The sequence below is a fragment of the Henckelia pumila genome, chromosome 3, assembly GCF_033568475.1.
Source record: "Henckelia pumila isolate YLH828 chromosome 3, ASM3356847v2, whole genome shotgun sequence".
NCBI classification, from domain to species: domain Eukaryota; kingdom Viridiplantae; phylum Streptophyta; class Magnoliopsida; order Lamiales; family Gesneriaceae; genus Henckelia; species Henckelia pumila.
Genome location: NC_133122.1, coordinates 91,191,237 through 91,215,544, shown reverse-complemented (window position 1 = coordinate 91,215,544; position 24,308 = coordinate 91,191,237). Strand labels below are relative to the sequence as shown.

Here is a 24,308-nt window from a genome sequence, read left to right as displayed (position 1 = left end):
ATTATATAAATTTCAGAAGTTCAAAAATTGGTTCAGATGAAATGTTGAATGACTAGATAAATTATATTGAACGAACAAACAAAAACTAAAAGACAACCTGGTAAATAAATTCCTCAATTAATGAGACAATTGGTAGAAAAGAAAAATCTGTTAAGGACTTGGACCATCATTAGAGTAATTTGTCACTTGTGCATGACATTAACTAAATAAATCATTTTATCCAGATACAAGCCACAAAAACCTTGCTTTGTATAACAACCCATGGTTTAAGCAGAAGGAACAAATAAGATGATCAGGTAGAGAAAGAGCATATTTCAATAGCATACTGACAGCATCAATATAGGAATGTAAAAGTCGTGTTCATTATGTAATTCAAACAAAATAATTGCACGGTTATTGCCTTAATAAAATAATTGGTAAAGTAACCAATTCAAGTAGCAAAAAACAAAATTCTTACATTTGACGTCATGTATATGAGCACTGAATTACCTAGGCTGTCGAGAATATTTTTCGTGTAGATTTGGAATGCATTGTCGATGCCATGAAAAAGGCTACCCAGTTCCCCTGACCTCATTGGAACTTTAAGAGCAAAGAATTGATCCACCGTCTACCAAGAAAATATAGAAAAGGTTTCAACATGAGATTGTCCATATATTTCTCGAAAGGATAGACATGTCAACAACCAGAACCACAAGATATATCCTACTTTTTTTCTGAAAATCAACACATTAATAATTATAATTATATTATCTAATACTTCTAAAATTGATGAGGTCGGAAGGAGTCAATAAATAACTTGGAAGAACTTGGTACAATTGTCTTTGGATTGACAAGAAAAAGACAATGATTCACAGGTATTTGTAAAAGAAAACATCATTCAATAAAGAGAAAAGTGGAAAAGGGACTACGTGAACATCCACAAAAGAGGCTCCCACACCATCATTTCCATGGGTTTATGACTGAAAGTAATAACAGCCAGTGAGGACTAAAAAGCCAACGCTATATTAGAGACATTTATGGCGACAATAACTATGAAGCTTCTCTCTAATACTTGTGTACATAATTTGTCAAGTTTCCCAAAATACAAAACCAAAAGAAAGACAAAAATACAGTTTGTGTTCATTCATTCAATCAGACCACATACAGGAAGACTTGCATTTAGATTGCCAATTGAAAAGTATTAGAAGTCAAATTATTTTCCTTCTGAAATAGTCTTACAGTTACTACAACATTCAGGTATGTCCAAGAGTAGGTATTCAACAAGCACTATGTAGTGGTGCAACTTTGCAAGCACCTTTCCTGTCAGAGAATAATTTCAGGTGACTTCTTAGGCTGCGTTTGGTTTATAGGATTACACTAGGATAGGGCTGCAAACCTACGTTTGTCTCGTTTGTTAGACTTTTCCTCCAATCCCGAAGCCCCGGGATATTTCCCTGTTGAAGATGGAGAACAGATCCTGAGGTGGCAATGGGTTTGTGAATCCAATTTCATACAGTAAACTAGATTATGGTCCAACATTAGACGATGGAAATATTTTAATATAATATATTCAATAATATAATTCAGAAGATGGAAATATGGAATCATCATGTGCATCAACACAGATTGCAGTGAGAAAGGAATATTTCTTCAGATTTTAAAATCTGAAACGCAGAAATGGAAGAGGATAACAAACAAAAGCACATCGTGCTGATCCATGGTGCAGGCCATGGCGCCTGGTGCTGGTACAAAGTGGTGGTGGCGCTGCTCCACCCAGAACCTCCGCGTGACAGCCCTGTACATGACCGCGTCCGGGGTCGATACCCAGCCTCTGTCGGAGCTAAGCACTTACTCCGACTACTCGCGGCCGCTGATGGAGTTTTTGGAGGCGCTGCCGCCGGAGGAGTCGGTGGTGCTTGTGGGACAAAATTGTAAAGGGCGTTTTCGGTGGAGTTGGTGGTGCTCTTTTCATAAAAAAATAGTGAAGGGCATTTTCGGAAAACGGCAAAAATTTTATATGTATCCATAGAATTATCAAGTGAAACAAACTAGGTACAGATTATCTAATTCAATTAATCATTCACACCAAACAACACATTTTCAAATAACATATATAATTTATCCATTCATTATCAAGTATCAACCAAATTATCAATCCATATATTATCCTATCACACCAACTAAACGCACCCTCAGTGAATAGCAGAAAATAATTTGATTCCAACAATTCCGAATATTGGAGAAAAATGCTATTGCTGGAAGGAGAAAACACTGGAGAGTTTTTTCCATTAGGATACCCATCTTTTGTATCTTTTACCGAGATCACGTTTAACTAAAAAGCACCACAGATAGTCACTTAGGCGTATCACTCACTGTCGAAATCTACCTTGATTTCTAGGGATCAGCTGGGAATTGGGATTTATTTTTTCCAGTCCTTTTTTCAGTTTCTTTCCTATAGCGTAGATTTTTTCCTTTTATCATTCGTTCTTGTATTGAGGAAGTGATCGAAGCTTTCCTCTCTATTTAAACTGTATGTATTCTGCAGAACGTGATAGAAAGAATATAAAATTTTATTCTCAAACTTCTACGTGGTACCAGAGCCACCTCTGAACCATTAGATCAAAATTTCTCCATGACCAAATACGGCATGGCCAGTGACAAAAAATCCAGAGATTCTTCAGGATCCTATCTCCAAACCAGCAGTACTCATAACGTGGCAGAGAGTACTCATCTTCTCATTACAGGGCAAAAACGGAATGGGAATAATTATCTTCAATGGTCTCAAGCCGTTATCATGTTATCAGCGGAAAGGGAAAGGATGAATACCTAACAGGTGAAGTTGTTTGTCCAAAGCCAGGGGATCCCAAATTCAAACTCTGGAAAACAGAGAACAACATGGTCATGTCTTGGCTGGTAAACTCCATGACCAACAAAATAGGTGAAAATTTTCTACTCTATGCCACTGCCAATGAAATATGGGATGCTGCAAAAGAATTCTATTCAAGCAAAGAAAACACCTCAGCAATTTTTGAAATAGAAACAGCCCTTCATGATCTTCGACAGGGAGATCTTTCCGTCACTCAGTTCTACAATCTTCTCACTCGACAGTGGAAACAACTTGATGTATTTGAAGACCATAAATGGGGCTGTCCAGGAGATGCCAAGATATTCAAAGAGATCGTAGAAAAGAAAAGAATTTTTAAGTTTTTAATGGGACTCAACAAGAACTTATATGAAGTACGTGGAAGAATTCTTGGAATAAAACCCATATCCAGCATCCGAGAAGTTTTTTCCGTAGTTCGCAGAGAAGAAAGCAGAAAAAAGGTGATGCTTGGAGATTTACCAGCTACCCCTATCACAGAAAATACATATGCCCTAATTGCTCGAGGAATTCAGAACACCAGCCATTACAATCGATCAAAGAAAGGGAGACCATGGTGAGACTAGTGTCCACGAAGTGGGCACACCAGAGAGACATGCTGGAAGTTGCATGGCAACCCGCTGATTGGAAGTCTTCAAAAGCTGCACCTGAAAAAGAAAATCGCAGCAATCATACTGCCATTGAAGAAGGAAATTCTTCTGTGACATCCAATCCATTCAACAGTGAACAACTTGAAGCCCTTCAGAAGATGTTCTTGCAAATGTCATCCCAAAATCACATTGGAACAGGATCATTGGCTCAAAAGGGTAATCTTTCAAATGCCTTTACTGCAAAATCAGAAAACAGGAGCATGTGGATTATAGACTCTGGCGCTTCAGACCATATGACAGGAGATATATCATTTTTCAATGATTACAGTGTCATGAGCCTCCATTCCACCAATATGGAAAAGTTAAAGCCCGATTATTCTGCAATAATCTTTTGTAGGATTCGTTGTTATCTTATCTTTTATTGAAGTTTTAAATAATAGGATCATTTCATAGTTATAGTGATCTTCTATTTATGTTAGTATATTATTTTCTCTATTTGAATCATTGTACTCTATTATTCTGCTATAAGAAAAGAACGTGAGGTTCTCTCCAACGAGACTCAAAACATCATGAATTATGATCAGCCCTTAAATCGCCTCATAATGATATCAAAACCCTGGGACCATGACATACAGCCCATGTCGAGAGGGCCTTACAGTGAAAATAGCTGATGGGTCTCTCTCAAAAGTGGCTGGAACAGGTTCTATCATTCTCTCGAATGATCTAGAATTAAAATATGTCTTCATGTTCCTAATTCAGATTGCAACCTTTTATCCGTGAGTAAACTCTCTCAAAACCTCAACTGTTGTGCTAAATTCTATCCAAACATGTCTGAATTTCAGGTTTTGGATTCGGGGAGGACGACTGGGAGTGCTAGGATATGCTCAGGAGTTTACCTCCTCAAAGTCAATGAACCTTCTAGAAGACAAACTCACAATGCAGTATGTGTTGGGTCTAAATGTCTGCCAAATAACAGTTTAGTTTCTTCTTCCAATAAGGATGGTGCTATCATGTTGAGGAATTATCGTCTAGGACATCCGAATTTTGTGTATCTTCAAAAGTTGACTCCTTCCTTATTCATGAATAAAAATCCAAAATTGTTCCAATGTGATGTGTGTCAACTATCAAAACATGTCCGTAACTCCTATCACATTCAACCATACAAAGCATCTTATCCTTTTTCCATGATTCATAGCGATGTATGGGGGTCATCCAAAATAAAAAATATTACGGGCACTAGATGGTTTGTGTTATTTGTAGATGATCAACAAGAATTACATGGCTCTTTCTCATGAAAGAAAAATAAGAGGTCGGTCAAATTTTTAGAAATTTCAATATGGTTCAAACTCAATTTCAAACTAAGATACAAGTGTTGAGAACTGACAATGCAAGAGAGTATTTTGAAACAAGTTTAGGAGCTTATCTTGGGAGTCAAGGCATTATACAATCACATTCTAGAGGTTGCTAGGTCACTAATGTCCACCACACGTGCCCAAATGTTTCTGGGGAGAGGCAGTCTTAACAACTACTTACTTGATATACCGGAATTCATCCCACGTCTTCAAGTTTCAAACACCATATCACATGTTGCTTAAGTCATTTCCCAATACTCGTGTCTTATCCAGTCTTCCTCTCAACATTTTTGGAGGTACTGTGTTTGTCCACATTCATGCTCAACACCGAAGCAAACTTGATCCTAAAGCTCTCAAAGGTGTATTTGTTGGGTATTCCTCAAATTAGAAAAGGTATAAATGCTATTCCAGAATCACTCGAAAATTCTACAACTCCATGGATGTCTCATTCTTTGAAAACCAATCATATTATTCAAATCCTGGTGTTGAGGGGGAGAATCTTACTCGAGAATACCAGCTTTGCGATATTAATAGTTTGGACCCAAACACAAACAAGCCAAAATCCTAGCTCTAAACATGATGATCAGTCTGAAACCCATACCATTCAGTCTGAAACCCAAAACCTACCGTGTTCTGTTCCAACACAACCTGTGGAGACTAGTGAGTTATGTGCCTATACTAGGAGGAACAAGACTGTCGAAAGGGACGGATAGCAGCCAACCAATCACTGTCATGAGTCCAATACGATTCTGGAATCTCAAAATTCACCAGGTAATATTTCTATTGAGCAAGTTGAAGAAATTATTGATGATCGACCGATTGCCTTAAGGAAAGGCACTCGGTCATGTACCAACCATCCTATTTTAATTTTATCTCCTATGAGAAATTGTCACCCATTCAGCAGGCTTTTGTAAGTAATCTGGACAGAATTCAGGTTCCCAGTTCAGTCAATGAAGCCCTTAACATACCATAATGCAAGAAGGCTATTTTAGAAGAAATTCAAGCACTAGAGAAGAACAAAACTTGGACGATATCTGATCTACCAGAAGGAAAAAGGCTGGTGGGTTGCAAGTGGATTTTCACTATCAAACACAACTTAGATGGTAGTATCAACAAATTTAAAGCTCGTCCAGTGGCCAAGGGATATACACAATCTTATGGAATTGATTACCAGGAAACTTTTGCAACTGTGGCTAAACATAATACAGTTCGGGTACTACTCTCATTGACCTCAAATCTTGACTGGCCACTCTATCAACTGGATGTAAAAAATGCATTTCTTAATGGTGATCTTGAAGAAGAAGTGTGCACGGAAATCCCTCCTGGATTTGACACTCCAGTCAATACCAACAAGGTCTGCAAACTTAAGAAATCATTATATGGTCTCAAACAATCACCTAGAACTTGGTTTGACAAGTTCACTCAAGCAGTTGAGAAGTTTGGGTATAATCAGTGCCAAGGAGATCACACCATGTTTGTCAAGCAAGTGTCATCAGGGAAGAAAGTCATTCTTATTGTTTACGTTGATGACATCATCTTAGCTGGGGATCATGATGAAGAAATTCAGAAACTTAAAAGCTTCTTATCTAAAGAGTTTGAGACCAAAGAATTTGGCAACCTCAAATACTTTCTTGGCATGGAAGAAGCTCGTTCTAAGAAAGGCATTTAAGTATCTCAAAGGAAGTATGTGATTGACCTCTTAAAAGATACAGGAATGCTTGGATGTAAGCCAACAGATACCCCAATGGATGCCACTACCAAATTAGGTAGCAAGGACAATTGTACACCTGTAGATAAAGGGAGATACCAAAAACTTGTTGGAAAACTCATTTATCTGTCTCATACCAGGGCCCAGGCTAGATATTAGTTTTGCCGTCAGCATGGTAAGTCAATTCATGAACAGTCCTACAGAAGAGCATATGGAAGCAGTTTATAGGATTCTGAGATACTTGAAGATGAAACCGGGACAAGGGTTATTTTTCCAGAAGACAACAAACAAGGAAGTTGAAATATTCACTGATGTTGACTAGGCAGGATCTATAACTGATAGGCGATCAACTTCAGGATACTGTACTTTTGCATGGGGAAATTTGGTTACAGGGAGGAGCAAAAAGCAACCAGTTGTATCACGCAGCTCAGCTGAGGCAGAATTCAGAGCTCTTTCTCGTGGTATTTGTGAGGGAATTGGTTGAAAAGGCTACTCAATGAACTTGGGGTTCCTATTTCAAGGTCCATAAAGATGTTTTGTGATAACAGCCATCAGTATAGCCAAGAATTCTGTACATCATGATAGAACAAAGCATGTGGAGATTGATCATCACTTTGTCAAGGAAAAGATAGAGGATAACACTATATCGCTTCAATATATCCCTACCAATCAACAGACAGCACACATTCTGACCAAAGCACTACACAAGAAGATTTTTGAAGATCTTACCTCCAAGCTAGGATTGCTCAACATCTACAATCTAGCTTGAGGGGGAGTGTTGAAATCTGCCTTGATTTCTAGGGATCAGCTGGGATTTAATCTTTCCAGAAATAAGGAGATTTATTCTAATCTCCACTTATTAGTTTTCCTTTTTTCAGCTTCTTTTCTATAGTAATCTGTCTTGATTTCTAGGGATCAGCTGGGATTTATTCTTTTTGGAGATAAGAAGATTTATTCTAATCTCCATTGATTAGTTTTCCATTTTTCAGTTTCTTTCCTATAGTGTAGATTTTTTTCCTTTTATCATTTGTTCTTGTATTGAGGAAGTGATTGAAGCTTTCCTCTCTATTTAAACTGTATATATTCTGCAGAACGTGATAGAAAGAATATGAAATTTTATTCTCAAACTTCTACACTCACAATATCTCTAATTTGGACTTTCAACCAATTCATATTCAGCAATTTTTGTTTATTTTTTATAAGAAACTGATCAAATTAATATTAGAAATAAAGATAATTTACAAAGAGCAGGTGGACCAGAGGTTAACTCAACAAAAAATTACCAAAAATCTATATATTCAGTCAGCCTTTCTACTCTCTACAGGATAAACATTTTAAACCATATGTGGCTCAGCAAATGCATCCTCCCATTTTGTAGAAGTATGTGTAGATCCAGAGGATTCTTGCCTTTCAACTACCATACTAACTGTTGCTATTATTTTGCACCCAAATACCAATGAACTCCCTACAGTTCTCCTATGGTTAGTACATAGTACCAACAAGCAGAAGCATCACAAAGGCTTAAAATCCGTCATCTCAGACACATCATAAAGATGGTCCCATTACTTTTTCCATTAGTCATTGCATTATACAGGAAAAAAATCCACAATAATGTGGTACCATATAATTTCATCATGTAAGAATTAATCTCCGAGATAAACATCGATCCTAAACGAATCATAAAATAAACATGGCAGAGAATTAAGAGCATGATCGCATAAGAACCTCTTCGACAATTCTGTAGACTTCAACAATTGAACTTCCATGCCTTTGCTGAGTCGAGACTGGGGTCCAATGCTGAAATAGAGAAATAAACTTTGTTTTTACAGAACCAGGTAAGAAAGTCCCAGAACTATTATAGTCCGTCTGAATAAAAACAAAATTACAACTAATAATAGTGTATGTTGTTACCTCCTGTTGAAAAGCTCGCTCAACCCAATTTAAGATTCTCGCAAGCTGTGAATTGACCCAGCGCAATACCAACGTGCCAGATATGGTCTCAATCTGAATAAAAAGGTTAAATATAGTAAATATTATCTCCAAAGAGCTCATTAGTCAAGAAAATTATAAAATTACAGAAGCAGATAAAGTTGGTTACTTTATGCCTCATCTTATTTGGAGAGGCACAATCAATAACAATTTAGCTTGGTTTCTCCAGGAATTTGCCTAGACTTATTTTAAATATACTCAAGTCAATGATTAATTTTTGAATAAAAAGTAATCATAGCACAACATTCATGCAATTAAATTAGTTCATTGAATGACAAAAATCATTATATCATGTTAGGCACTTGATTCACCTAATCACAAGGCAAAGCAATAGTTCCTAATCCTGCCATCTACTCGAACAAAAGTTTAAACAGAATATTTACTTCGGCTAGTCTGTACACTTTCTTATATACCTACAGATAGCCTAGCCAAGTCACAATTTGAAGTTGGCCATTGATTCATCTCAAAATTTGTCCAAGGAATCTTTCTTTATTATTGTTATTCATCAAGGTAATTGTCTAGATTGTTCATTATCTCTCTTATTCATACTTCTTTAGGACATCTGCACTCAAGAATAACAAGACTTCCATTCATATTCTCAGTCATATGAGGCATGAATCTAATAGCAAAGATTGTTAATGACATCAAATATTTGAAAAGCATCTATCTGCATCTTCAGTCGGTCCATCCAATCCCTCCAAACAGAAATCAGAGACACAACACACCAAAGAGCCAGGAGAGTGACATGTTATGATGTTAAATGGACCGTGTAGATTAGACTAAAACTAAATGTTGAATATTAAATATTGTATCACTATCAACTAATTAAGGTTAGATAGGACTTTATCTTTATGCATTTGTATTTTAATTCTTAGGATTAAGATAATCAATATCTGACTTTATTCCTTAGTTTCAGAATTCTAGTTAGGCGTAGAGTTCTATGAAGTTCATTGTATTTTCCCTTCTCGGATTGACGTAAATAAAACAGCCCATTTCTCTTCCATAAAAACAACATGGTATCAGAGACGGGAGAAACCCCATGACCAAATACGGCATGGCTTCACCGTCCAAGTCCTCCAGCCCCGAAACAATGGCTTCAACACTAACATCAGCTGGTACCTCTCCTAATCCTACTCCAATAACCAGCCACAAACTAAAAGGAGAAAACTTCATACAATGGTTGCAATCTCTCATGTTTATTCGAGGCACGGGAAAGGAGGACTTCATCTCTGGCACATCAAAATGCCCTGAATCCACCGATCCGAGGTTTAAAGTGTGGAATTCCGAGAATAATATGATTATGTCATGGCTAATCAACTCGATGACAACAGAAATCGGAGAAAATTTTCTCTTATTTCATTCGGCAAAGGAGATATGGGATGCTGCCCGTGACACCTATTCCTCAAGAGACAATACATCGGAATTATTTGGCATTGAAAGCAACCTGCATGACCTTCGACAAGGGGACTGTACAGTGACTGCTTACTTCACCACCCTCACTCGACACTGGCAACAACTCGATCTCTTTGAGGCCTACAAGTGGAAATGACCCAACGATGAAAAATGCTACGGGCAATTGTGCAACAAAGGAGAATCTTTGAATTTTTGTTGGGCCTCAACAGCACACTTGATGAAGTGCGTGGTCGAATTTTGGGTACCAAACCCCATGAAGAAAGTCGCAGAAAAATAATGCTGGGACCTTCAGCTAGTGTTTCCCCTACGGACACATCTGCCTTCACTGTCCATAAATCTCTGCAACCGTTTTTTGATGATTCGGGTACTGGACGTTGTCACAGCCCTTTAACAACAGTGATAAATTCAAGCAAGGATGCCCTTGGTGTCCAAAATGCCGAAAGCCTAATCACACACTGGATACTTGTTGGAGAATTCATGGGAAGCCCACTGATTGGAAACCGGCTAGAGAAAGGAGAGCAAATGCTGCAGTAACGGAAGATCAATCTCATGATTCCCAACCTTTCAAAAAAGAACAACTCGTCGTACTCCAAAAACTGTTCCGCCAGAATAATTCCGCACTATCTTGTTCACTAGTTAGCAATGGTGATGTTGCACATCGAGGTAATTCCCCTTTTGATTTGATTTGATTACGCAGGTTGAATTATCAAACAATTGGATAGTAGACTCTAGTGCCTCAGATCACATGGCTGGAAATTTCGAACTTTTTTCTTCTTCAGTCCTTGTAAGAATGCCCAAACAGTACGCATTGCAAATGGTGCATGCTCACGGGTGGCTGGTTATGGTTCGGTTTAATTAACTCCGGATATTTTCCTACAAATTCGTGTCAGACCTTAACTGCAATCTGTTATCAGTGAGTAAACTCAACAGCGATATCAAATGCACGTCTAAATTCTTTGTTGATTCTTGTGTTTTCCAAGATTTGGCATCGGGGAGGATGATTGGTAGTGCTGACCTATGTGCGGGATTGTATCTTCTGAAGATGAACACTTCAAAGTGAAGCCTGACCACCAATTCCAACAAACCTTCATTGTCTTATTCTGTTTTGAAGTCGAGATCAAATAAGGATAGTGAGATTTTGATTTGGCACTATAGTTTAGGACATCCTAATTTCTTGTACCTTGAGAAATTGTTTCCATCTTTGTTCAATAAAAATATGAATTCTCTAAGTCTTTCCAGTGTGATATTTATCAACTGTCCAACCATACACGTTCCACTTTCATGCCACAACATTACAAACCACCTGAACCATTCTCTCTCATACACAATGATGTTTGGGGCCCCTCGAATGTGACATATATTAGTGGTACTCGTTGGTTCATATTATTTGTCGATGATCACACGGTTTTCTTAATGAAAGACAAATCTCAAAATTCCCATATTTTCAAGTTGTTCCACACAGTGATTCAAACCCAATTCTATACCAAACATCAGAGTTTGCGAACAGATATATCCCGTGATTATTTCAATTCAATTTTGGTTTTAGGGGGGTGGGGGCGTGCGACTACAATCCCAGGGCATCATTCATCAACGCTCATGCGTTGCTCACTTGAACATTTTTCTCCAACATATTGTGCATTCCTTTCAAATTTAGATCAGGTGCAGATTCCACCAACTATTGATGGAGCTCTTAATGACCCAAAATGGAAAGGTGATGTGTTTGATAAGATAAGGGCTCTCGAAAAGAACAATACATGGAAAATTTCTGATCTCCCACCAAGAAAGAAAACAGTTGGTTGCAAATGGATTTTCACGGTCAAACACAGGTCTAATGGAAGTATAGAAAAGTTCAAATCACAACTTGTAGCCAAAGGGTACACACAATCATATGGTATTGACTACCAGGAAACATTTGCTCCCGTAGCCAAACTCAACGGCGTTCGAGTCCTCTTATAAATTGCTGCCAACTTAGATTGGCCATTGCATCAACTTGATGTGAAAAATGCATTCCTTAATGGAGATCTTGAAAAGGAGGTATTCATGGTCATTCCTTCGGGTTTTGCATCAGCGGTCACAAACAATAAAGTGTGCAGATTACAAAAATCACTTTATGGTCTCAAACAATCACCTAGGACGTGGTTTTTCCGATTTGCCAATATCCCGAAGGGCGATGGATACACCCAATGTCAAGCTGATCACACTTTATTTGTAAAGCATCTGGGAGAAGGAAAGACTACAGTACTCATTGTCAATGTAGACGGCATTGTTCTGACACGGAATCACGAGGAAGAAATGTCACATGTGAAAGCTCTTACTCTCGAAGGAATTTGAAATGAAAGACCTCGGACACCTTAGATATTTTCTCGGAATGGAAGCAGCAAGATCATCAGTGGGAATCTCAATCTCACAAAGAAAATATGTTCTAGACATTTTGAAGGAAACTGGTATGTTGGGATGCAAACCAATTGACACGCCCATGGATCCGAATATCAAGGTGGGAACAAACGGGGATAGTCCTCCAGTTGACAATAGGAGATATCAAAGGCTGGTAGGCAAACTTATATACATGTCGCATACACCACCAGATATTGGATTTGTTGCGACAGAACAGTTAAAGTTTATAGTGATGCTGATTGGGCTAGGTCCCCAACAGATAGGCATTCTACTTCGGGATACTATTCATTTGTATGTGGACATTTGGTGACATGGCGAAGCAAGAAACGATCAGTGGTAGCTCGTAGTAGTGCGGAAGCTGAATTTCGATCTTTAGCTCATGGAATTTGTGAAGGAATGTAGATCAAGAGACTGCTTAATGAGTTGAAGATAGAAGGAAATCACCCCGTGGAACTTATGTGTGATAATCAAGCAACCATCAGAATATCCAAGAATCCAGTTCAACATGATCGGACCAAAAATATTGAAGTGGATCAATACTTTATAAGTGAGAAGGTTGAAAAGGGGATTGTTGAGCTGAGTTACATTTGTTGGTGTATTAATTGTGTCCCACATCGGTTGAGTAAATATCCTGGGAGCCCCTAATATAAACAAGGGCAATCCTCACCTTTTGAGCTAGCTTTTGTGGTGAGTTAGGTCCTAGTCTCAATTTCTAACATGGTATCAGAGCCCGGGGTTCCACCGTTATGTGTTGGACGGCCCATAGTTGGCCTCACCCGTCCCATAGTTGGCCACCCGTTAATATCTCCACGTTCCAGTCGTTTCATTCCTGGGCATGAGAGAGGTGTGTTGGTATATTAATTGTGTCCCACATCGGTTGAGTAAATATCCTGGAAGCCTTTAATATAGACAAGAGCAATCCTCACCTCTTGAGCTAGCTTTTGAGGTGAGTTAAGTCCTAGTCTCAATTTTTAACAACATTCCTCCACAATTACAAGTTGCAGATATTTTGACAAATGCCCTTCACCGGCCTACTTTTGAAGAATTGTGTTCCAAGTTGGGCATGTTGAACCTATATGACCCAACTTGGGGGAGTATTGAATATTAATATTGTATCATTATCAATTAATTAAGATTAGATAGGATTCTATCTTTATGCATTTGTATAGAAATAGAAAGATTTATTTATTTATAGATTTATAGATAGGATTGATTTATATCTTTTTTGTATCTTTTCATATCCCTAGGTTAGTGGAGATAATTACGAGTTTAAAGTTATATATGGAACACCTTTGCTTTGTATTAACCATTAGAGAAATAAAATAATTTATTCTCGTTTTATTCAACATGGTATCAGAGAAAGGTTTCGATACCTTCTCCAATGCCAAAAAAAAAAAAGCCAATAACTAGGGGTTGCTAAACTGCAAAGCAGCGCATAACCCTACCTTGGCAGTAGGGTTGTTTCTGTCTTCTGCAGCAACTGTTGAGCCGCAATCTTCTGTAAGCTTCTTTGTGCTACCAGCGACTGTGTGAATCGCAATCTTCTACAGAAACGACACAACCGTTCGATTCACTCTTATAGCCCAGGTAGGCAACAGGCCCAATAAGCCCAACCACCTAATATTTCAGAAGCCCAGATCCTGGAGTAGCATAGCATTGTCGTCTATGTGATGGGGTTGATGGTCATGTCTGGTTCGACGTCCTATACCGAGGCCACCTTACTCTCATCGGGCGACAACACTTGTGTCATCCCACCACCGACTCAAGGACCAATGAACCCTGCTGGGCTTCACAATTCGCCAAGTTACCTCAACGGTGAAGAAACTGGTACGCTTGAGGAACCTTCATCTTTCTTTCATACAACCTCATTCACCAAGGAGCAGCTAGAGCAACTCTATAAACTTTGTGAGTCAACACAATTCACCATAGTCAATTCTTCTTGTTTCCTAGCAACAGCAGGTAATCATCTTCCATCTACTGCCCTTAATGTGTCATCCATGTCCCATCCATGGATAATAAACTCTGGTGCAACCGATCACGACAAATTGTTCAAAACTATTTTCCACTTACAGTCCTTGTGCAGGGAACCAAAAAATTAGGATAGCTGATGGAACTCTCTCGGCAATAGCTGGGAAAGGTTCAATAGTTATCTCTAACAATCTTGTTCTTCACAATGTACTTCATGTTCCTAAGCTCTCGTGTAATCTTCTGTCCATTAGCAAATTAACCAGTGACTTAAATTGTTGTGCTAAATTCTGTTCGAATTACTGTGAATTTCATGTGCTGGGAACGGGGAAGGTGATTGGCACTGCTAAGGAGCTTGGTGGTATTTATTATTTTGGTGATGAAAGACCCTTGTGTGAGCAATCCCAACCTCTAGTCTTGAATCTTACCTCAGTTCTAGTGATAATGAAATAATGTTATGGCACCGTAGGTTAGGTCATCCCAACTTTCAATATTTAAAGTACTTGTTCCCACAATTGTTTCAAAATAAAAACATGTCGGTATTTCAGTGTGATGTTTGTCAATTAGCTAAACACCGTCGTGCATCTTTTCCAGCACAGCCTTACAGAACATCTAAACCTTTTAATCTCATCCACAATGATGTTTGGGGACCATCTCGGGCACCAACAATCCTTGGAAAAAGGTGGTTCATAACATTTATCGATGATCATACACGTTTGTGTTGGGTTTATTTACATAAGGATAAATCTGAGGTTAGTATTGCTTCAAAAAATTTTATAATATAGTGGAAACTCAGTTTCAAACAAAAATTCAGGTGTTTCGAAGTGACAATGGAAGAGAATATTTTAATAAAATTTTTGGGTCATTGTTTTGTGAAAAAGGCATTATTCATCATAGTTCTTGTCCTGATACTCCGCAACAAAATGGGATTGCAGAAAGAAAGAATAAACATCTTCTTGAAGTAGCTAGGTCCTTAATGCTCACATCAAAAGTACCTAAATACTTATGGGGAGAAGCCATTCTTACTGCTAATTACCTTATAAATCGAATGCCGATGAGAATATTGAAATTTCAAACTCCTTTAACTTTTTTCAATCATATTTTTCCTATGTCACGTCTTACCTCAGACTTACTTCCAAAAACAATTGGGTGTGTTGCATTTGTTCATGTGCATAATCACAATAGAGATAAATTTGAACTACGTGCATTAAAATGTGTGTTCCTTGGGTATTTATTCTCCAACACAAAAAAGGGTATAGATGCTTTGATCCAGCAGCAAAAAAAATTTTGTATCCACGGATGTCACATTCTTTGAATCTCAATTTTTTTGACACTCCTCTTCAGGGAGGGGAGTGAGTTTGAAACAGCGTGTCTTAAAATAACAAACGTTGAGTTGATCATTGACTTAAATACTTTTTATGTCAAAGTACCCGAGTCTACTTCAATAACGACACAAACTTTGGAAGATAGTACAGTAGATGAGGGGTTTTTCAATAACAGAATGTTTGGGAAAGTTTACGCGAGGAACAGAAAGATTCAGAATAATAAAGATGCTTCTTCACCTTCGCACGGTCAAGAATCTGATCCGGAGCCAGACCTGAAAATTACTGAACTCGACACTTCAGGTATCCCTTCTCAATCTTTAGACCTCCCAATTGCCCTTAGGAAAGGTATTAGATCTTGCACTAGACATCCTCTTTCAAATTTTGTGTCATACCAAAAACTGTCTTCATCATATTATTCTTTCATCTCACAATTGTCGAGTGTGGATACACCTAAGTCTATACAGGAAGCACTAGAGCTTCCCCAATGGAGAAGGGCTGTTAACGAGGAAATGGAGGCTCTGGAAAAAAATGGGACGTGGGAAAAAGTTCAACTACCCAAAGGAAAACTTGTAGTTGGTTGTAAATGGGTATTTACAGTAAAGTTCAACTCAGATGGGCCATTAGAATGAAACAAATTTCGACTGGTTGCAAAACGGTTCACACAGACATATGGGATTAACTACCAAGAAACCTTTGCACTAGTAGCAAAATTGAACACCGTTCGTGTAGCCCTCTCATTAGCTGCGAATCTAGAATGGCCGCTATATCAAATGAACGTCAATAATGCATTTCTTAATAGAGAGGTGGAAGAAGAGGTTTATATGGATGCACCTCCTGGTTTTGAAAAGAATTTTGAAGGCAAGGTTGTAAGCTGAAAAAGTCTCAAACAGTCCCCACGTGCTTGGTTTGAAAGATTTACAAAGTTTATAAAAAAAAAAGAAGGGTACAATCAGGGCCAATCTGATCATACGATGTTTGTAAAACATACAAAATGTCGGGAAATAGTTGTCTTGATTGTATATGTTGATGACATAATACTCACTGGAAACGATGGCAGAGAAATATGCAGGTTGAAGAAAAGTCTGGTGTCAGAGTTTGAAATAAAAGACTTAGGGTCCCTTGCGCTATTTCTTGGGAATGGAAGTTGCCAGATCAAGAAAAAGAATTTCAATGTCACAAAGGAAGTATGTGTTGGGTCTTTTCAAAGAGACGGGGATGATTGGATGCAGGCCTAATGATACACCCATGGATCCAAATCAAAAGTTAGGAGAAATATCAAATGGTGTTCCTGTGGACAAGAGTCGATATCAACGTCTTGTAGGGAAGCTCATCTATCCCATACAAGACCTGATATTGCATATGTTGTGGGAGTTGAGTCAATATATGCATTCACCATATGTAGAACACACAGGAGCAGTGTATAAAATTCTGAGATACCTAAAAGGTTCTCCAGGGAGAGGATTTTATTCAAGAAAAGTGATCAAAGAAGTGTAGAAGCATTTACTGACGCGGATTAGACCGGATCAGTTTCTGATAAGAGATCAACATCTGGTTATTGCAGTTTTGTGTGGGGAAATCTTGTTACTTGGCGCAGCAAGAAACAAAATGTAGTTGTCCGGAGCAATACAGAAGCTGAGTTTCGAGCCATGGCAAATGGAGTGTGTGAAGTGCTATGGATAGAGAGAATTCTTGAAGAGCTGAAACTCGAAGTTAAGGCTCCAATGAGATTGTTTTGTGACAATAAATCAGCTATAAGTATTGCAAACAATCCTGTACAACATGATCTTACGTAGCACATTGAGATTGGCAGGTACTTTATTAAAGAGAAGTTGGATAATGGAGCAATATGCATGCCATTTGTTACCTCAGAACAACAAATAGCTGATGTTCTTACAAAAGGCCATCTCAGACCCAAATTTGAAGCATTCATAGACAAGTTGGGCATGATCAATATCTATGCACCAACTTGAGGAAGGGTGTAGAAATAGAAAAATTTATTTATTTATAGATAGGATTGATTTATATCTTTTTGTATCTTTTCATATCCCTACGTTAGTGGAGATAATTACGGGTTTAAAGTTATATATTGAACACCTTTGCTTTGTATTCACCATTAGAGAATTAAAATAATTTTCTCGTTTTATTCAACAATTTGTGTTTTAATTCTTAGGATTAGGATAAATAATATCTGATTTTATTCCTTAGTTTCAGAATTCTAGTTAGGCGTAGAGAATTCTATAAGGTTCATTGTATTTTCCCTTTTCAGATTAACGTAAATAAAACAGCCTATTTCTCTTTCATAAAAACGACACTAAAAGCTCCTGGATTTCTAACAATCGAACAGCATTAATTAAAACATTTAATCTGCATCAACTTTAACTTTACATCACAAATCTCTACTCCTAGACTATAGAAATGCTGAAATATTTCAGCCAGAAGTTACATACATCAGCTATAATATAGAAAAATATAATAGACGTGACATTATAAAAGAGTAAAAAAATTGTTGGGACAACCCCTCACCTTGTACAAGTTCAGTTTCTTGAGGTAAGCATCTGCATTTCCATCTTCACAGTTAGACTTGATAATTACTATAAAGTTTTTCTCAAGACTATCAGCTCCCGGAAGCACAGAGGCAGCATCCTCTGTAAGGTGCTCAGTACCATCGAGGAATGGTTTCTGAAGAAATCACTATAGTTAACGTCCGTGCTACTCATATGCTTGATAAATATGAATATGCAAGGGAGGTCACCAGTTTGACGCCGTAAAGCTTGTGCAATAGAGATGCTGAAACAGCATTAGCATTGCGATGTCGCTGGATTAAGATGGGTGTGTACACGGTTGTATCTTTTTTCAAAAGCTTCTCTGTCTGCTCAGCAAGTAATGCTAAGGGGTGTTCATTTGCTGTATCAGAAAATGTTTCAACATCCTGGATAACCTGAAGGAAATGAAGTCAGATGCAACAAGGAAACTCCCCTCATTTCATTGTTGGATACTATTATTCTAGCTGTTCATCCAATGAGATTCCAAGCAATAGTGGAAACCAAACATAAAACAGAGAACCCCACTGACATGGATGAATAACAAGGGTAGTGCCACTGAACAAATTTGCACTATGCAAGCTTTTTCTCATCAATAGTTCTTTAGGTTCTCTGTGTAATATTGGAAATTGACAGCTAACAGTGGTGGGAAAGGTTTTAGGAAAATTTAGTTGATTGGTTCATATCATGGGATAACGAGGGAACAAGAAGCATAATCATGTTATAAAGCCATATGAAGTAGCTGGAAATAAAATTATAAGTCAAAAGTAAAGTTATCCATAATTGAATTGGTTATGGGATTTACTGAAGATTAAGAGGATAAATCACAAAATTGCTGCCACATATGATTTTAAATTGGGAAACCATACATATTTATGGCTTCCATCAAGGTGGTTTTGTGCAAGACAATGTAGATTACTGGAAACACCAGTTTTCAGTCAAAAAATTAAACTAGGTATATATGTATAAATATCTAAGAAAAATCAAAAACAAGAATTCTAGTACCAGGCAGTATTTCAGCAGCATCCTCTACCAAAACTTCCGCTTACTAAAAAATAAAAAACAAATAGACAAAACAACTTACTCTAGCAAATGCATTTTTTATTGAAGATGAAACGTAAGATTCTATCTGCTCTACATCCGTGAGAGGTGCTGATTGTCCTGCCTATAAGAAAACGTTGAGAATTAGTTCAATACCGTAAAAAATCACTCAATGGCACGCATGAACAAGCGAAACTTCCTCATTCAAATGTCTAAATTTTTTAATTCACCATTTTTGACATTTTGAGAGGTTTGCTTCATTTAAATGTCTTCCTTTGTCCTATTTTTTTTTTAATGAGAAACGATAATATATTGTATACGTGAAAGATATGATTACAAAAGGCGGACAAGAGATCCGCGAATGACAAAAGAAAATACCGACTCCCTAATCATATCAACAGTAAGCAAAAGTTCAATCTCTTAAATCTTAATAAATATGATATTGAAACAATCTTAAACTCTTTAAGAGATCTACTCCAAGTAATAGTCCTTTTGATCTTTTCCCAACACTCTCTACTTCAATATTTTCAAAGATTCTTTCATTCCTCTCCAACCACACCGACCAACAAATACCATGAACCACCATCGTCCAAACAATTCTACCCCTCTTGCATAGAAGATATCCAAGATCTGTTGCGAATAAATCCTGTTGGTGCTACCCAAACTAATCTCATCTCCATCAAAGCTCTAGCCTACAATCAATACGTGAAAGGACAATGTATTAGCATGTGATCCTGAGTTTCTCTCTCTTTCCGACATAGCACACACCAATTTGGGCTCAAAGCACACGAAGGTCATCGCCTTGTCCTATATTTCCACTAAGCACAAGAGAAAAATTTGTTACAAAGGATCTTGGTACAAGGTTTGAAACTTTTAATTTCGAACGAAATAGATGTAATACTATTCCATGACATTATATTAGAGTAATGCGTAATACTTTGTCATTCTAACATGTAGAAAATATAGAAACAATGTATTATAGAGAAAAATATTATTCTCATTGAACAATGAATGAACGATACATCCTAATTTATAAATCTAAATAAAATGCTAAATTAAGGAAATAATCTATTCCTACTTTAAAATATAATTTACTCATATTACAAAGATTAAGAATCCTAGGAATTAAGTAAAAAGAATATTCAACACTCCCCCTCAAGCTGGATAGTAAATGTTTATCATGCCCAGCTTGGACTGCAACTCATCAAAGGTAAGTCGAGCAAGAGCTTTAGTCAGGATATCTGCAATTTGTAAGTGACTCGGAACATACTGGAGATTGATTACTTTCTGCTCAATCTTTTCACTGATGAAGTGTCTGTCTACTTCAACATGTTTGGTTCGATCGTGGTGCACTAGGTTTCTGGCAATTTTTATGGCGGCCTGATTGTCACACATCATATCTATCGGATGATTATCTTCCAATCTCAACTCGGTGAGCAGCCTTTTTATCCACATTCCTTCAGATATCCCATTGGACAATGCACGATATTCTGCTTCTGCTTCTGCACTGCTGCGAGCTACAACTGGTTGTTTCTTACTCCTCCAAGTCACAAGATTCCCCCACACAAAAAAGCAGTACCCGGAATTAGATCGCCTGTCAATCGGACAACCAGCCCAATCTGCATCACTGAATATTTTCACATTTCTGACTGTAGTTTTCCTAAAGAGTACTGTCTTTCCAGGTGTCCCCTTTAGATATCTCAGTATGCGATATATTGGTTCCATGTGTTCTACACTTGGGTTATTCATGTGTTGACTGATCACACTCACAGCAAATCCAATATCTGGTCGGGTATGAGAGAGTATATAAGTCTACCCATCAATCGTTGATATCTGCCTTTGTCAGTAGGTGCATGATTTTCTTCCGTTCCTATCTTGACATTTGGATCCATTGGGGTGTCAGTTGGTTTGCACCCTAGCATTCCTGTTTCTTTCAACAAATCGAGAACATACTTCGGCTGAGAAATTGAAATCCCAAGTGAAGATCTGGCCACTTCCATGCCTAGAAAATACTTAAGAAGTCCAAGGTCCTTCATTTCAAATTCTTTTGAAAGAACACCTTTTATTCGATTCATTTTCCTCCCATGATTTCCAGTAAGTACAATGTCATCCACATAGACAATAAGAACTGTAACTTTGTTGTCAGAATTTTTAACAAACAGAGTATGATCGGACTGGCACTGTGAATATCCATCACTAGTCAGCACATTTGTAAACCGATGAAACCATGCTCTAGGTGATTGTTTCAGCCCATACAAAGATTTTTCCAGCTTGCACACTTTGTTCTTCATTGTTTCTGGCATAAATCCCGGAGGTATGTCCATGTAGACTTCTTCTTCAAGATTACCATTCAGGAAATCATTTTTGACATCCAATTGGAATAAGAGCCAATCGAGGTTTGCAGCAATGGAGAAAAGTACTCTGATAGTGTTAAGTCTGGCAACTGGTGCAAACGTCTCCTGATAATCAATTCCATATGACTGTGTGTACCCCTTTGCTACTAGATGTGCTTTATACCGTTCAATGCTTCCGCTCGGGTTATGTTTGACTGTAAAGATCCATTTGCACCCCACAGTTCGCTTCCCTGGTGGAGATTCATTAATCTGCCAGGTTTTGTTCTTTTCGAGGGCTTTGATTTCTTCAAAGTCTGCTGCTTTTCACTTTGGATCTTTGAAGGCTTCCTCGATAGATGATGGAGTCTGAACTTTATCTATACCAGAAACAAAAGCACGATATGCATGTGATAACCCCTCAAACGAGACAAAGTTACTTATTGGATGTTGAGTGCATGCCCTCTTCCCTTTCCTTAATGCAATAGGTATGTCAGCATTATTCGAGTCATAGTTGAGATCAACAGTACCTTGGTTATCTTTTGTGGATGCTGACTTTGGAGAAGTGTTATGGTCTCGATGATTTGGTACTGGTTCATTTGGCGTCTCCGGTAGAACCTTATTTCTCCTAGAATAGACCTTCAGTGGTGTTTGACGAGGATCGGGGTCAGGTGGAGACTCAGGCAGAGTTGACTGTAGGTCAAATGAAGGATTTGATTCTGAATGATTCAAGGGTTCTAGCAGTAAAGGATTCCAATTTGGAGATTCACTACTACGATCCCCTGAATGGAGAAATTGGAGTAGAAAGACTCATTTTCGAAGATGGTAACATCCAAGGTATGATAGAATTTTCTAGTGATAGGGGAATAACATTTGTACCCTTTTTGATTGGAGGAGTACCCAAGAAAAATGCATTTCAGGGCTCGAGGGTCGAGTTTGTTGTGGTGCTGGGAATGAACATGTACAAAGGCAGAGCAACCAAAGACTTTGAGGGGAAGAGAGTGAATAAGTTGCGTTTTGGGGTACGATGCAAGGAGGGAATTGACCGGGGAGTTAAATTTCAGTACCCGAGAAGGCATGCGATTAATCAAGTATGTGGCAATCAAGACAGTTTCACCCCAGAAGTGTTGAGGTACTTTGGTCGTGAATAAAAGGGAACGAGCGACCTCAAGCAAATGACGATTTTTACATTCAGCGACCCCATTTTGCTGAGGGGTGTCAACGCAAGAGCTTTGATAATAATGCCATGAAGGGCAAGGTAATCACCCAATACAGCATTAAAATAGTCACGGCTCGATCAAAACGGAGTATCTAGATCTTGGCTGAGAAATGGGTTTGAATCATGGTATGGAAAATTTTGAACAATGATGTTTCAGTTTTGTCCTTCATCAAGAAGACCCAAGAGAGCCGTGTATGATCATCCACAAATAAGAGGAACCAGCGGGCGCCAGTGACATTATTGACGCGCGACGAGCCCCAGATATCACTGTGGGTGAGGGAGAAGGGGGCCGATGGTGTGTAAGGTTGGGACGTAAAAGAGTGACGTGTTTGTTTAGAAAACTGACAAATATCACACTGTTTTAGTCTTTGAGTTTTTATTACTGAAGAGATACGGAAACAACTTGGAGAGATACAAAGAGTTTGGATGCCCTAAGCGATAATGTCATAATAACAAGTCACTATCCCAATTGGAATTAAAAACGGAGCAGGAAGTAGAAAACAATGAGGCTAGAACACTTGGAGGTCCATTCTTGGGAGAAGCGTCCATCCGGAGAAGGTATAAACCAGCACGAAGATCAGCACAGCCAATCGTCTTCCCCGAAGCCAGATCCTGAAAGATACAAGAGTCACTATTAAAAACAGTGTTGCAATGGGCAGAGGAATTAAGTTGGCTGACGGATAATAAATTGCAAGTAAGCTCGGGCACGAAGAGAACAGATTGTAAACAAATATCCCGGTTAAGAGTAACTGAACCAATACCAACCATCGAGGAGGTAGTCCCATTAGAAATGCGAACGAAACGAGAATCCTCACAAGGACGATAAGAGTCAAATAACAACAAATTCCCAGTCATATGATCGGAGGCACCCGAATCAACAATCCAGACATTGGATAATTTGGGTTTTGAAAGTAGAGCATTGGCACAATGAGCAATACCAGAGTGATGGGCACTATTACCAGCCCCTAGGAGTGACGGGGAAGAAGTGGATGGAGTGAGCATGGATTTCAGCATCTCCATCTGTTCCTTGGTAAAGGGCAGCGGAGTGGAAGAGGAACTGTCAGTGGCAGCGGCGGTGCTCTGGCGAGCCCGAGCAGGCTTCCAATCGGCTGGTTTCCCGTGGATGCACCAGCAAGTGTCGAGGGTGTGATTGGGCCGTTTACATTTTGGACATCATGGGCGGCCATTGCGGATGTTGGGCTCACCAAGGGGGACAGCGATTGCTGGTGGATGGATACGTGGTGACGCTGTCCTCCCCTTGGCGTAGACCATAGAGCAGGCCCTCAATGCGAAATAACTCCGACGTATTCTCTTGAGATGAATACGTGGTCCGAACCGCATCCCAGATTTCCGCGGCAGTTTGGTAGAGGAGGAAATCTCACTTATATCTTGGGTCATCGAATTTATGAGCCACGACATGACCATATTGTTCTCGACAATCCACAGTTTGAATTTGGCATCACCGACAGCGGGACACTTCGAGGCACCGGAGAGATGATCCTCATTTCTCTTGTCGCGGATGAACATCTTGACGGACTGATACCATTGGAGGTAGTTGTGACCGGTTAATTTATGGCATGTG

At 38.6% G+C, this 24,308-nt stretch overlaps 1 protein-coding gene across 5 annotated transcripts in view; it reads right to left on the bottom strand.

Annotated features, from left to right (window-relative positions):
* The window catches only part of LOC140886599 (protein unc-13 homolog), a 58,795-nt gene that overhangs the window by 22,721 nt on the left and 11,766 nt on the right, over positions 1–24,308 (bottom strand). For 4 of the 5 annotated variants that reach the window (XM_073293263.1, XM_073293261.1, XM_073293264.1 and 1 more), the window contains 6 exons: positions 19,221–19,301; positions 18,349–18,534; positions 18,120–18,275; positions 8,422–8,514; positions 8,236–8,307; positions 490–607 (listed from right to left, as the gene is read on the bottom strand). In XM_073293263.1, coding sequence (XP_073149364.1) covers positions 490–607; positions 8,236–8,307; positions 8,422–8,514; positions 18,120–18,275; positions 18,349–18,534; positions 19,221–19,301 — 706 coding nt within the window. The remainder of the gene's footprint in view (positions 1–489; positions 608–8,235; positions 8,308–8,421; positions 8,515–18,119; positions 18,276–18,348; positions 18,535–19,220; positions 19,302–24,308) is intronic. The other variant, XM_073293262.1, reaches the window with a different exon arrangement.